A 14,364-nucleotide genomic window follows, 5' to 3' on the forward strand; every position below is an offset into this window, starting at 1 on the left:
GTACTATTAGATACTAATGTATTTTATAAACTGTCTGCCAGCACACCATGAATAGGTTTAAAAGGGCAAAATTATGCCCATATTGGCTCTAATTTATCTGACTTATTGCTCGATTCATTTTCAAACTCAGATACCTTGCCAAAACACCACCAGTAATGCCAATGCCTTTAAAGAGCCCTTCACAGTGCCACTCCAGTGCACAGCCCATGTTCACCTCCAGTTCTTCTTGTGTGACTGACCCCGCATGGGAAGCAGCTACAGCTTCATCAGCTCCCAGAGTTCCAGCTACTGTGCAGTGGTCAGCAGCCTTGTCTGTGCTGTACTGACTACACCTCTGTGGAACCAAAGTGCAAAGGCCAAGGGCCTCCCCAGCCACATGCTGCACTCCCTCCCTCCAGTCCTCCTAACATCACAGCCTTGTTGAGACTCATGGGGTTACCAGGTAGAAGGTTCTGTTTTCCCAATATTCTCCAAAGGTCTGTCCAGAAATTTGCCTTTATCCTAAGTGAAAATAAAACCATCATGGCATGTTCTTAGTGTGTCCTGGTCACTGTTGACCCTCTTCTGTCGACAGAAGACCTCTTCTGTCTGTTGGATCATATCTCTAATGACCTCCATGTATCCTCTCAGTCTCTGTGATGGTTAATTTTGCCTAGGCTATCCTATGATATCCAGTTGTTGATCAAACACCAGTCCAGATGTTGCTTTGTGTGCATGTAATCAGTAGACTGACTAGGTTGATTATCTTTCCTAACGTGAGCCTCATCCTATCAGCTGAAGCCTTTAATAGCAGAGACTGAGGTTTCCAAAGAAGAAGAAATTATCATCAACACTGCCATATAGAAACTCTGCCTGTTTCCAGACTACTGCCTTGCAGAATTTAAACTCAAGGCTGCAACATCAACTGTTACTTGAATTTCCAGCCTGCTGGCCTGCATAATCATCACAATTATCATGTGATGATTGTGGGGTCTGGCAAGATTTCAGACTTGCCAGCCCCCACAGTCATCACATTAGCCAATCTCCTAATATAAACTTATCCCTCCATCTCTTCTATTTCTCTGGAAATCTCTAACTAATACAGTTCTCCTTACCTCCATGTCTTCCCCTGAGGTATACATTGAGTGGAACTGTACTTTTGGGTCAACTGCCTCCATATGTATATATACATATATACACACACATCTGTACAAATGATAAAAATAACAAAATGTAATATAATAACTGATGTTTATTGACCACCTATTTTGTTCTAGGTCCTATTTAATTGTTTTATACACATTATCTCATTTAATCCTCATGCCAATTCTGTGATGTAGGTAGTATTAATATCCCCACTATACTAATGAGAAAACAAAGACTCCTAGGACTAAACAAATAGCCCAACTTCACACCGCTGGGAATAAAGTTCAGAAAATTTAACCAAAAAAAATTTTGAGAACTTTAGTATAAGGTCAGCAGGTTTCTGAGAACAAATTTACACACAGCTTAGATACAGTACCATACACACACACACACACACACACACACACACAATATCAGACCAACTGTTTGGTCCAGATAGCCAATTATTTTGTTTGGTGGGATGAATTTTCCAGATTATTTATAACTATGCTTTCTAAATCTCTCTCTCATACCAAGTTCCTGACAAACTCATTGTCCACGTAACCTCTCTTTTATGCAATATCTGTACACTTACTTCCCAATCAAAACAAAGACAGAACCTATAGTTTTTCATGACCCAGACAGCACTATTTATAGGCTATCACGGGATAAAACTATGTTAATTACATATGATCCCTTCACACACACACACCAGTGCACACACTGCCTATGCCCATTTGTATCCAGTATTTATATCATTTTAATCACTAGAATTAGAAAAATTTTAGTGTTATATGAATAGGTTACATTAATCAAATATTATAATTGCAATCACTGTCTATCCATGCCTTGGGATTCCCTGGAGCAAGGAACTATTTCCAAAGACTCGGTACTGAGCAAATTAGGTAAACATTAGACAGCCTTATGAGAGTAAATGAGAGAAGGATATGATCAGGTGAATTAAAAGAACAGAACATCACTAAAGAGAAAAAAAAATTGAGGATTTTTTGGGACTGTCTTCCATTAGTAAGTTCAATATTCAGAGTTCAAAAATCACTCTCACACACACTCAGCATGTATTGTTGACTATGTGGCAAACTCTGGAGTACAACATGATATAAAAGAAATATAATCTCTGCCCACTGTGACTATATTCTTCAGAAAGGACAGAGGGACATGGGTGAAGAGAAAGGTATGAGAAATCGAGATTTCTTTTGTGCAGTATGGGAACTAGCCCAGAAACATTAGTATACCCGGCAGGAAAATTAGGGGATAGCTGCTTTAAGTCTAGCTTGTTGAGAAGATCTTACCATAAGCTGTTTCAATTTCACACATGGTAAATAATGCCGGCCTTTCCAGTTTAACTCCAGAGAACTGGTTCAGATCACAGACTAAGTAGCTATATCACCTAGAGTTATATTCTGAGTACCAGGTACTTGCCTTAGAACCCTAGAAATGTTCTCAAAGTTGTCTGTACCTCTGTTTTCTCATCTATGAAGTGTGGAAAATAACTGTAATTACCTAATAGCAACATTGTGTGAATTAATTGATCCTTTGGTTGAGTTACACATAAAACACTTATAAGAGTACATATCTTATAACAAGTACAAAAGGTTAGAATTACCTAATTCTACAATTACTGTACAGAGTTCTGAATTAGGTGTGCAGCTGCAGCAATGCAACCAGCATGGGGGTTGACTAGGATTGAAATCTGACCTAGCAAGACCAAAGAGCAACCATGAAACGGTAACACGGGGAATGTCTTTCTAAATATTAATGGCTTTGCCAATTAATTAGAAGCAGAGGGATAATTGTTTAGAAAAAGCAAAGGTATCCTTGTTCTAGGTTTACACATGTGGTCTACTGCTGAATTCACTCTCAGCTTAACTCATGTTGAGATATCCTGAAAACTGAGCCAGCAGCAGGCTTCCTCCCAAGAGCCTGGCAATATGCTCATCCCTCAGTCTCAAGTTTTTCTTAGCACTGGAGATACTGTTCTTCCTGCTCTGGGAGCAGCTGCTCCTGGAGTTAGCATGGGCACCACAGAGCCAGCTGACTTTAACTGCAGAGCTGCTGCAGCAGCAGCGACAGAGCCTGGGGAGTCTGTGAGAGAGCAGCGCCGCAGCTCTCGGGCACTGCTATGAAATCTCAGAGGGTCCGAGTTGAGATAACCACACACTCAAGAATCCATCCTGGCCCAAAACTCCTTTTCTACTCTTCCCTCTTCCTGGGATGACCCTTTGGGGACACAAGAGAGTGACCAGGTAGAATTTTCACTCGATGTGGAGGTGAAAGTGCTCTCTGGGGATTCTGGCCCAGGTGACAATATATCGACATTTTCCTTTTCATAATATGTTCTGGTTACTGTTGACTCTCCTCACTTGGGTCATATTTCAGATAACCCAACTCAGAGTTAATCATCTGTCACCCTCCAACTCTAGATACCTTTGAAAGAGATGAAGCCATAACACCAAATATGTTTTCTTCTTGCACACTTCTCAGAGTCTCACCCTCTTCCTGCTCTTGAGAGATGATCCAGACCCCTGGTTCTTGGCCCACAGCTGGGTGATGGATGGATTAGAGGTGGGGAGACAGGCAGACATAACTCTTAGCCTACCCCAGGCATCCATAAGCCAGGTCTTGTGCCTGTCTGCAGGGAGCTCCCCACAGCACTCCAGACCTCAGCCTTACCAGGGAATTCCCCTGCCTAATCAACCTTCCATGCAGGCTTGCCTCAGTGCATACAGCAGAGCCCATGGAGGTGGAACTGTGGGCAGGACGTTCCTGAATGTTTGTGTTAAGAGGTAATTGAAGTGCACTCAGAGAGTCTGTGTCACTATTTCGAGATAACCAGCAATCCAGCTGTCTTTACTCAGCAGGTCAAACTGTATAGAAAATTACTTAATTGGATAGTGCCCAATATACATGCCCCCTTCATTCTTAACTTATATCTTTAAATTTTGACCAGAACCAAATCATGTTCAGATATCAAAATTTACACTTCTCCATCTCCCTTGTATGTACAAGCAGCCAGTGAGATTTAGGAAATTGTTGGGACTTTAGGAAAGCTCAGGTAAGAGGCTTTACTGGGGTCAGGGCCTTTTACCCACCCTTTCTCCTTCTTCCTACCTGAAGCACAGCCTTGCAGATCAGAACTCTATCAGGCACCTCGAGGTCACCAACTGCCTCCCAGGAAACAACTGCTAACAATGAATTGACAAGACAGAGGGGTATCCATCTCTGAAGACTCCGGGGAACCACCGTACCAGCCATGGACTACTGACCTCTGACTTCATCATATGTGAGTGGAAATAGTCTGCTTTCCTTTTTAAATTGCTGTAATTTTGAGCTCCTCTGATAGCATCAGAACATAATTTCTAACACACCTGCACACATGCCAAACACAAAGTAAGATGCAGCTAAAAACAAATGTTAGAATGGTTAAAGAAAATATGGCACATATGCACCATGGAATACTATGCAGCCATAAAAAAGGATGAGTTCATGTCCTTTTGAGGGACAGGGATGAATCTGGAAACCATTATTCTCAGCAAACTAACACAGGAACAGAAAACCAAACACTGCATGTTCTCACTCATAAGTGTGAGTTGAAAAATGAGAACACATGGACACATGGAGGGGAACATCACACACCAGGGCCTGTCAGCGGGTAGGGGGCTAGGGGAGGGATAGCATTAGCAGAGATACCTAATGTAGTTGACAGGTTGATGGGTGCAGCAAACCACCATGGCACGTGTATACCTATGTAACAAACCTGCACGTTCTGCACATGTATCCCAGAACTTAAAGCATAATTTAAAACAAAAAAACAGTTAGATGGGAAATTATTCTGTGTATGGAGGGTTAGACAGAGAAAGGAAGTTACTCACTATGAAAGGAGCACATGGAGGCCCAGATAGCAGGCCCACTGGGGAAGGGAATGGCCGGTGGGTTGCTCTTACTTAAGGCAGAGGTCCCGGAAAGCACACTTGGGTGTCCACCTCTCTGTAGGCCAGCCTTCAACTGCCCCGGGCAACCTTAGGTCCCATGCTTGGCATTCCATTTTGTACTGTTTGGTTTTTTCATTTGTTTTGCTGCTCACATGTAAACACTAAGGACAAGGGAAAACTTCTTAACCAACTCAGGAAACCCTGAAGCTATAAAAGCGAAGAAAGTCATATTTGTGTATATAAAAACTAAAAATGTTTCCATAGCAAAAGCTATTATAAACAGATTCAATTAAATCTGATGCATTAAATATTTTAATAAACACAGATCAAGGTTAATATCCATGATATATCAAGAGCTCTTGAAAATTGAAAAGAAAATTTAAAATCATATTACAAATTTTGTAGAAATGGCCAATGTACATATTTTTAGAAGCTCAAAATTACTACTGGTCAGGGACTTGAAAATTCAGTTAATAATGAGACTGGAAAAAATAATGAAGAGCATCAAGTCAAATAAACTGACTCAGTGCAGTGGGTGATTTAAAATGTGGAGAGTACAGAATCTCAGACTGGTTAAACAGCTGGGTGTTTGTTTTAGCAGCAGTAAGGATGAGGAGGCAGATGAACATCTTAATAAGAGACTCCACCTCTGACAGAATCTCTCTGCACTGAATCCATCATCTTCATGTAGACACCTGTCAGCCTGAACCTAAGAAGCACTAGTCCTTATATCCCCCTGCTGTGTCCCTTTTCCCTTCACACTGAGAGGAAGAGATGCCAGGTGTCTGAGGGAGCAAGTCAAAAAGTGAATCTTAACCAGACTCACCCTCCTGGGAAGGGAGTTCACTGACCATGGGCTGTACTTTGCAGGAGGAGGGGTCTTAACATTCGTTTCCAGCATTTTATTCAACTATTGATTCGAACAGCAGGGAAGTTTTACTTCATAGAGATGTGTTCTTCTCCCTAGAGAAGAACAAGTCTGCAGAGCTTCCCAACCTTCCCAATGTCTGGAATACACAGAAAATTAGAACATATGTCTGGCTTAGTAGGGAGAAAGTCAAAGCTGCCGTTGCCAGAGGTGATCCTCTTGGAGCTCCATCTACCCTGCAGTTGGGGTAATCAGTTCCTCGGAGCAGCCTTTCATGTATCACTTGCTCATGTCCTGTCCTTGCCTCATGAAGAGAATTTCTCTGGGGCCCTGACCTTTAGAAGACATTAGAAATCTCAGAAAAGAAGAGAATGACCAAGACATTTAATGAGTCAGAAATCAGAGCTTTATTACAATATGAGGTAAAGGAGGAAAAGAAGGCTTCCATCTGGGGTGCTCCATCAAGCACAAAGTTCTTCCGGGGAAGCCCCATGAGTCTTTGTGGTCCCTGTCCACCCATGAGTGGAATGAAAGGAAGGGGAAATAGTTAAGCATCAGGCTGTAGCAGGTTTTTGACCATTCAGTACCAGAGCTCTTCTGCAGCCCAGGTCAGCAGCAGCCCCCAGAGCTGTGGCAGCAGCCAGAGGCCCCGGAAGGTTCACTCTCACAGCAATCGGGGCTCTGGTGCCGGCGCCGGTGGAAGAGACGGGGCCTGTGGTGGCTCAGGCAGCAGCCACCACCCCCAGAGCTGCAGCAGCCCCCAGAGCTGGGACCACAGCAGCCCCCAGAGCTGGGACCACAGCAGGAAGAGACTGCAGGGGAACATGGAGCTCGGCACTGTGGTGGGCATTTGGGGGGACACTTAGGTGGACATTTTAGGGTACACTTGGGAGGACATTTGGGAGGGGGCTGGCACTGCTGCTGGTTTTGCTGGCAAGACATCCTGGCAGGAGTTTAGTCAACCTAAAAGATAATAATGAAACTCTTTAAATATTTCAAACCAAAGGTCATAATTATACCTCCTCTAAAATCAATGCATGTGTAGAAGAATGATATTTAGATAATACAGTCACATCAGTAACCTGAAAGAAACAACTTGAATCTTTCTTCCAGATAAAAGTACATAGATTAAAAAATCAACAGAATGAGCTTCATATTCTTCCTTTCAGATGGAAGCTGGGATTGCTCTATCTTCACAAGTCTGAATAGAGTATTCACAGCTCCATGAAGTACCTGTTCTCTTAATACAAGCCCCAGCGCCCAGATGGGTGTTGTAGACACACCAGGGATCCTCTGGAAAATGTTTAGCCATGAAAACTCCAGGTAAAAGGGCCTGGCCTGAAGCATTTGACAATTTCCATGGTGCAAATCTGCCCAAGATGGCCAACATGAAGTCACTGAAGACAGAGTTGGGAAAGATGGGCACAGTTAGCTATTCCCTTCTATGTGAGCTCCAGCAAGTCCCAGAGCTTCTAGAGATTTGAGGCAAACTGAGTCCTATTCCTGCTCAGTATGGCAGAACACAAGCGCACAACTATCTTTCTCCAGCCTACCTCCATCCTCCCCATCCCTCTACCTTGCTAATACCCTTCTGGTATCCCACGTTGCCACTCACCCTGGTCACACGCAGGAGCACAGATACGTCCCTGGGGAGTCAGAGCAGATGAGGTGCTGAAGCTGGATGTGTCTTTTATAGGACCCAGACTTGGCTCTGGGAAGAGCAGGAGGTGGCTCTTGCACAACTAGGCATGTGCTGGGTCATTCCTGACATTCTCCTGTCTCCTAGTCCCTGCACCCAAAGAGGCCTCAGGAGCTTCTAGGACTCCTCTATGGGGCTGTCGTCTAGAAAGGCTTTAGCCAGTCAGAGCCTCCAGCAGGTGGGAGCCCTAAAGAGTTAACTTAGGGAACCCAAGGCACCCATGCCTGGACATGGTTCTGTTCCTTGCATCTTTTTTATGCCTGTCCTCTGAGGTTACATCAGCTCTGAGCCACAGCATTCCCTGACCTTGTGGAAATGTTCCATTATGACTCCCTGCACCTTGAGCAGTTTGTCTTCCATGTACTGCTGTGGATCCAGCCATCCCAGGGGGCTTCTACAGCCTTGGCTCTTTCTAGGCATCCCTCCCTTTACTAGGCTCACAGTCCTTCCTCTCGGCCTCTGAGTTTCTGCTTTTCCTCAGACTCATCATGACAAGCTTTCACTGAATTAAATCTGAGTTGATTCTGTCTCCTAGAACAAGGAGAATGATTGAGAATAAGCAATTCCCTCTAAAATCTAAACGTTTCCTTTAGTCGAAGCAACTGTATTGAATCCATTGCTGGAATCAGGAAACTTGCATATGATAACTTGGTAACCTATAGAAGTAGCTAGAACAATTATCAACAATTGCTAGAGTGTCATTATGATACTCACTATGAGTATCAGTTCTCATATGTAATGGCCGTTATAAACCAGATATACCTATCTCACTGAGCTGTTTTGAATATTAAATAAGAAGTAAGAAAAAACTTGGTACAACACTATATTCCTGATAGACTCTTAATAAATATGTGTTTCGAAGAAAACTAATGCCATGTGTTGGGTACTTGCCCAGGTCTTATGTGTCATTAATTGCCTGTATAGAGCCCTTACCCTCAGAGGGTTTAATTCAATCAGACACTGAGATTATTTGAAACCTCTCTTGGGAAGTAGACGTCATTTCTTGGGGCTCCTATGGAGAGGGAACTCCTTTCCTACCAGGAAGTAGAGGGTCAGCCAGGGGTCTAGTTATTCAGAGTTCTGATTCAGGGTTGCACTAGACAGAGTTACCCAGTCATTTATTCATTTAGTTTAAACAGATACATTGAGGGTGAACCTTGAAAACATTACACTAAGTGAAAGAAGCCAGTCACAAAAGACTGCATATTGTATGATGTTATTTATATGAAATGTGTAGAGTAGGCAAATCTCTGGAAATGAAAGGGGATGAGGCTTTAGCCAGTTACAGCCTCTCCCAGGCTGGACCCCTGAAGAGCTGACTCAGGGCATCCGAGGAACAAGAGCCTGGATGAGATTCTGTTCCCTGTATCTCCTTTTATGTTTGTGCCTGTCCTCTGAGAAATATCAGTGGCTTCCAGGCGCTTTAGCAGGCTGGGAGAAATTGGGAAGTTACTGCCAATGGATACAGGTTTTCTTTGTGGAGTAATGACAATGTTCTAAAATTGTGGTGGTGATTGTCCAACTCTGTGAATATACTGAAAACCATTGAATTAACACTTTAAACAAGTGAACTGTACAATATGTGAATTATGTCTCAATAAAGATGTTAAAATTAGAATTGAAAAAAATATTCACACCTCTGATTAAAACAGAAACAGACCGCGCCTTCACATTGCCTAATGCCTACTTAGTGGGGGAGGGGAGGATGCAGAGAAAGTATAGTTTCCCATTGTCAGCTTCCAACTGAGGGATTCTATTCTCCTAGTTATCCAATCCTGTTATCAGATCTGATTCCTGCTCTCAGGGAGCTTTTACCCGAAGGATAAAGTAAGCCAACAGTGTGAGCAGGGCAGTGAATTCAAAAGGCATTCTTTGAAAGCCTACAACATTCTTGGATCATGTATGTCCAAACATACGGATATAGAGGTGAATAATAAGTAGCCCATGACCTCAAGGACTGTAGAATTTTGGCCCTTTTGAAGATGACTGCAGACAAACATGGGTACCAAAGAAGATGACGTTTGGGGACTGAACCTCCTGAGTCACTATTTTCCAATGTGATTAAAAGATGTTAGTTCATTCCACTGTCTTCATGGTGATATCACCCTCAGCTTCCTCATACTCTTTGACAAAGATATTTGTAACAATGTTGTAAGTGAGGAAGTAGGGGAGGCAAGCCTGTGTGTGTGTGTGTGTGTGCACTGTATGTGTGTATGCTGTATTCATATAAAAGTGCAGGTGAAATGAACATGCAGATACATGAACATCTGTATTGAGTGGTTGAATAAGCGATGGAAGAGCTAATGGGATCTGATCCCCTGGGAAACCAGAATTGGGAGATAAGCATCTCTTTAACATGTCCCCTTTGTCCCTTTATATCTCAGAAAATGTTGAGAATTGGTTCACAAGTCAGTGAAGAAACACCTGCCTGCAAGTATTCTTGCTTCTGTCTCCACAGTCCTCACACCATCATATGTGATCCCTCTGAGCCAGGAGACCCTGTGTCAAGTTGCCCATGTTCCCTCAGGGACCAGCCAAACCATTGCCACACGAATGTTGGCAGGATCAATGCATGATTGCAAGACCTCATGAAGGAGCACATAGGTGTCATAAGAAGAATGGCCTGGGGGTGATTTCAGACATTTCATCTGAAGTTCACCTCATCTGGAAAGTCAGTATCCTGCAGGCTGGTCTCTCCATGTAGCTCCTTGATTTGTCTCCCTGGGAGCTTAAACTGCATATATTCCAGAAAATTATTCCCCATGAAATGCTGGAAATTTATTTTAGCCACAGTACAAGAAAAAGTCTTACCATGTATCTTGATGTATCTCACCTTATTTAATAGATTCACTAGTCCAAATTTTCCCTTTACTATATCTTTGTAGTCCTTTTGATCTTCTTGTTGATACTGTCTGGCACTGTCTGGTTTGGCCCTGTTTTCACTCCCAAAAGAGTAAGTGTGGAGATAAGGGTTTATTTAACTATAACTTCCAAAAAGTCAAAAGTATATTTATATATGTTAATATATAGCAGACATATATCAAATATTTGTTTCACTCGTTAATAAGGGAACCAGCATGATGGTAATGCTGGTTCAAAGAATTGGAGATAACAAAGTATATACAGTCAGAGGAAAAAATTCTAAAACAAGATTGCAAATTTAGATACATACTGGTTACAGTTTTAAAAGGCAATGAAACCATGAGGTTATAAATCTTCTGTAAGTTCAATCTAGCTTTACAGAGTCTGGGCCTTAATCAACACCATATATTGTAAGCAAAATCATCCCACCAATTATTTTTTAAAAAACCTAGAGTCTTATAAATCTTAGGCAAGGTTGTTAGTTACTAGGAAGAAGTGAAAATTTGAAAGACTGATCAGAAATCACTTTTTGGCTTAATTTTAAGTTCTGGACAATTTTATCCCCTAATTTTTAACAAAAGATGATTTCACAGGAAAGTGGGGCTTCAGAACCCACGTCCAGAATGGCTCTTTGCTGAAGTCACATTTGGCGATAGACATTAGAGGGCCATGAACTCCAGGCAGAGAACTGTTGGAGAATTCACATGTCGTGGTCCTGCCAGAACTGGGACTCATTTCAGATCTTGATATTAGCATAACTTTTAAGAGATTTCCTAACACTGTCCTGCATCTGTTTTGTCTCATCTGGGACCTGCCATTTTCCTTAGCTGGTTGCCAGAGTGAGTTTACCACTGGGGGCCATTGAACTGGCTCTCGACAGAACCATGTGGGAGTCTAAAGAGCAACACCAGGAGTATGGAATACGAGAGGAGAAGAGGTCCCTGCGATAGGGAGCAGGACAGCAGAGGGGTGTTCCGGGCAAAGCAAGAATGGCCCGTCTAGTAACTACATACATATTTATATGACCTAAAGAAGATGGGTTTTATACTTATCTTAATTCATCAATTCCGTGATACACTCTTCTTAAATTTGTTAACAGCCCTTAAATCAGCATATAGCATATGATTGGTGGCATGTAATAGTTGAATTTGCAACATTTTTCTCTTTCCTTATGGTGCATGAAATAAGGGTGCCCCTTACAACTGATACCCTCTTAAAGCTCATGAAATACAGTAGGTAGGAATTGGGTCTGTAGATATGAAATGAAATGATGAGAGACCGAAATTGACATTGATTTAGCATTAGTTCTGTTTTCAGGAATGTCACTTCTAACACTTTTAACTTGGGGTAATATGTTTCTTTACAGGTACTAATTAGATACTAATGTATTTTATAAACTGTCTGCCAGCACACCGTGAATAGGTTTAAAAGGGCAAAATTATTCCCGTCCTGGCTCTAATTTATCTGACTTATTATTCAATTCACTTTCAAACTCAGATACCTTGACAAAACACCGCCAGCAACGCCAATGCCTTTGAAGGGCCCTCCACAGTGCCACTCTAGTGCACAGCCCATGTTCACCTCCAGTTCTTCCTGTGTGACTGACCCCTGCATGGGAAGCAGCTCCAGCTACTGTGCAGTGTCAGCAGCCTTGTTTGTGCTGTACTCACTATACCTCTGTGGAACCAAAGTGCAAAGTGCAAAGACCAAGGGCCTCCCCAGCTGAATGCTGTGCTCCCTCTCTCCAGTCCTCCTAGTTTTATTCAATATCTATGCACTTACTTCCCAATCAAAACCAAGACAGAACCCATCGTTTTTCATGACCCAGAGAGCACTATTTATAGACTATCATGGGATAAAACTATGTTAATTACATATGATCACTACACACACACACCAACACCCTCACTGCCTATGTCCATTTATATCCAGTATTTCTATCTTCTTAATCACTGGAATTAGAAGAATTTCAGTGTTAGATGAATAGGTCACATTAATTAAATATTATAATTGTAATCACTGCATATCTATGCCTTGGGATTTCCCAGAGCAAGGAACTATTTTCAAAGATTCTGGCTGAGCAAATTAGGTAATCATTAAGCAGGTCTTACAAGAGTAAATGAGAGAAGGATATGATCAGGTGAATTAAAAAAAAAAAACAGAACATCTCTAAAGAGAAAACAATTTGAGGATTTCCTGGACTGTCCTCCATTAGTAAGTTCAAAAATCAGAGTTCATTAATTCACTCTCACATACACTCAGCAAGTATTGTTGACTATGTGGTCAACTCTGGAGATACAACATGATGCGAAGGAAATATAATCTCTCCCCACTGTGACTGTGTTTCAATGTAGAGACAGAAGCTTGACAAATAAAATAAAATATATAATTACTAATTATAAATGGTTCTCAACTTATGATGGTTCAACTTAGGATTTTTCAACTTTATTATTTCGGTAGAAATTATACTTGGGATTTTGAATTTTGATATTTTCCAAAGCTAGCAATACATCCTATAAATGAAAGTCTGTGTTGATGCCTGGCACGCTGCTGCAGCTCCCAGTCAGCTATGGGGTTGCAAGAGTAAACAGTCAATACTCTATGGTGTACGCTGTTGCCAGATGATCTTGCTCAACTATTGGCTAATGTAAGTGTTCTAAGCCTGTTTAAGGAAGGCTAGGCTACGCTATGATGTTTGGTAGGTTAGTTATATTAAGTGTGTTTTTGGCTTAGGATATTTTCAACTAGCCATAGGTTTATCTGGACATAAACCCATTATAAGTTGAGGAACATCTGTATAGGCATTCAGGTGGGTGGAACTATCCCACTGCAGGTTTTCAAATGTTGCTAGGAATTCCCATTGAGACCTAACCTTATTTCTCAAGGCCTTTCCTAACTGACTATTCTGGAGGTCCAACAGAGGTGGGTACTAAGATTGCTTAATAGCTCTCCACCACATCAATCAGAAGGGTCTGTAGGCTGGAGAAACTGTAAGCTGGATGTCTTTGAGACAGCCCCACCCCGAGGCTGTAAGAGTGAAAAGGACAAGGAAGAACCACATAGGCATCCTCTCCAGATCACTGCACATTTGAAAATGGGCTTCTATTTTGATGTGTGGATGTCAAGAGGGCTTAATTCGGTTAGCTTTACCTGTGCATGAGAAGGAACAAAGAATCAGAGCAGGGGATAATATGCTTCCTTCATTTGGACTCAGGGAAACCATGGCATTCCTCTGCAGAAATCCTCTTTTATGCAACAGCTAGCTCCGCCACAGAGACTGAGCACAAAATTATACATTTATCTCATATTTTATCGTAAGAGCATTTAGGAAACCATGTCTTTTTATATGCAAGGACATTTTCTTTCATAGTCACCTAAAAGACAATTATTTAAAGGAATATTTTGAACATATTATAGTAATATTTTCCCTGATACACCATTATATCCTTAATTTATTTATTTCAACAGTGTGTTCATATTTTAGGTTATTTATTTCATCTTATTTTATTTATTAAAACAAAGCATTTATGTATTTTTAAAAGTTAATTTCTTTATGTTGGAGGGTTGATTTTTCTTCTATTCATCCAAAGTTAGGAACCTTAGCAGTGTATTCAGGAAGAAGAAATGGGAATTGGTAAGTAGATGGAAACATAAAATATTTAAAAATAGAAGCAAGGAAACTTGAAAATATTTATTGTGGCAAAGCAGCTTGTTCAGAGCAATCACGTCCAAACTTCAAGAGAGCAAATTTTGAGCCCAGCCCCAAGTCACTGTGCCAATGGCTGCTTCTGAGACACACCTTAGGCATAGCAATGCTCTGAGGCAAGAGCTCTTGAAGGGATGAAAGGCACTGATGAACGAGATGCATGAGACTGGTGCAG

At 41.7% G+C, this 14,364-nt stretch overlaps 1 protein-coding gene across 1 annotated transcript; it reads right to left on the reverse strand.

Moving 5' to 3' along the window:
- Positions 1 to 6,307: 6,307 nt before the first annotated feature.
- Positions 6,308 to 7,587, reverse strand: LOC130541089 (late cornified envelope protein 2D-like). The gene is made up of 2 exons (XM_057300907.1): positions 7,538 to 7,587; positions 6,308 to 6,885 (listed from the first exon to the last, which is right to left on the reverse strand). Exon 2 carries the CDS (start codon positions 6,862 to 6,864, stop codon positions 6,532 to 6,534), a length of 333 nt encoding a protein of 110 aa, XP_057156890.1. The 5' UTR covers positions 6,865 to 6,885; positions 7,538 to 7,587; the 3' UTR covers positions 6,308 to 6,531.
- Positions 7,588 to 14,364: the final 6,777 nt, after the last annotated feature.

Source organism: Pan paniscus, chromosome 1 (assembly GCF_029289425.2).
Source record: "Pan paniscus chromosome 1, NHGRI_mPanPan1-v2.0_pri, whole genome shotgun sequence".
In the NCBI taxonomy this organism is placed as follows: domain Eukaryota; kingdom Metazoa; phylum Chordata; class Mammalia; order Primates; family Hominidae; genus Pan; species Pan paniscus.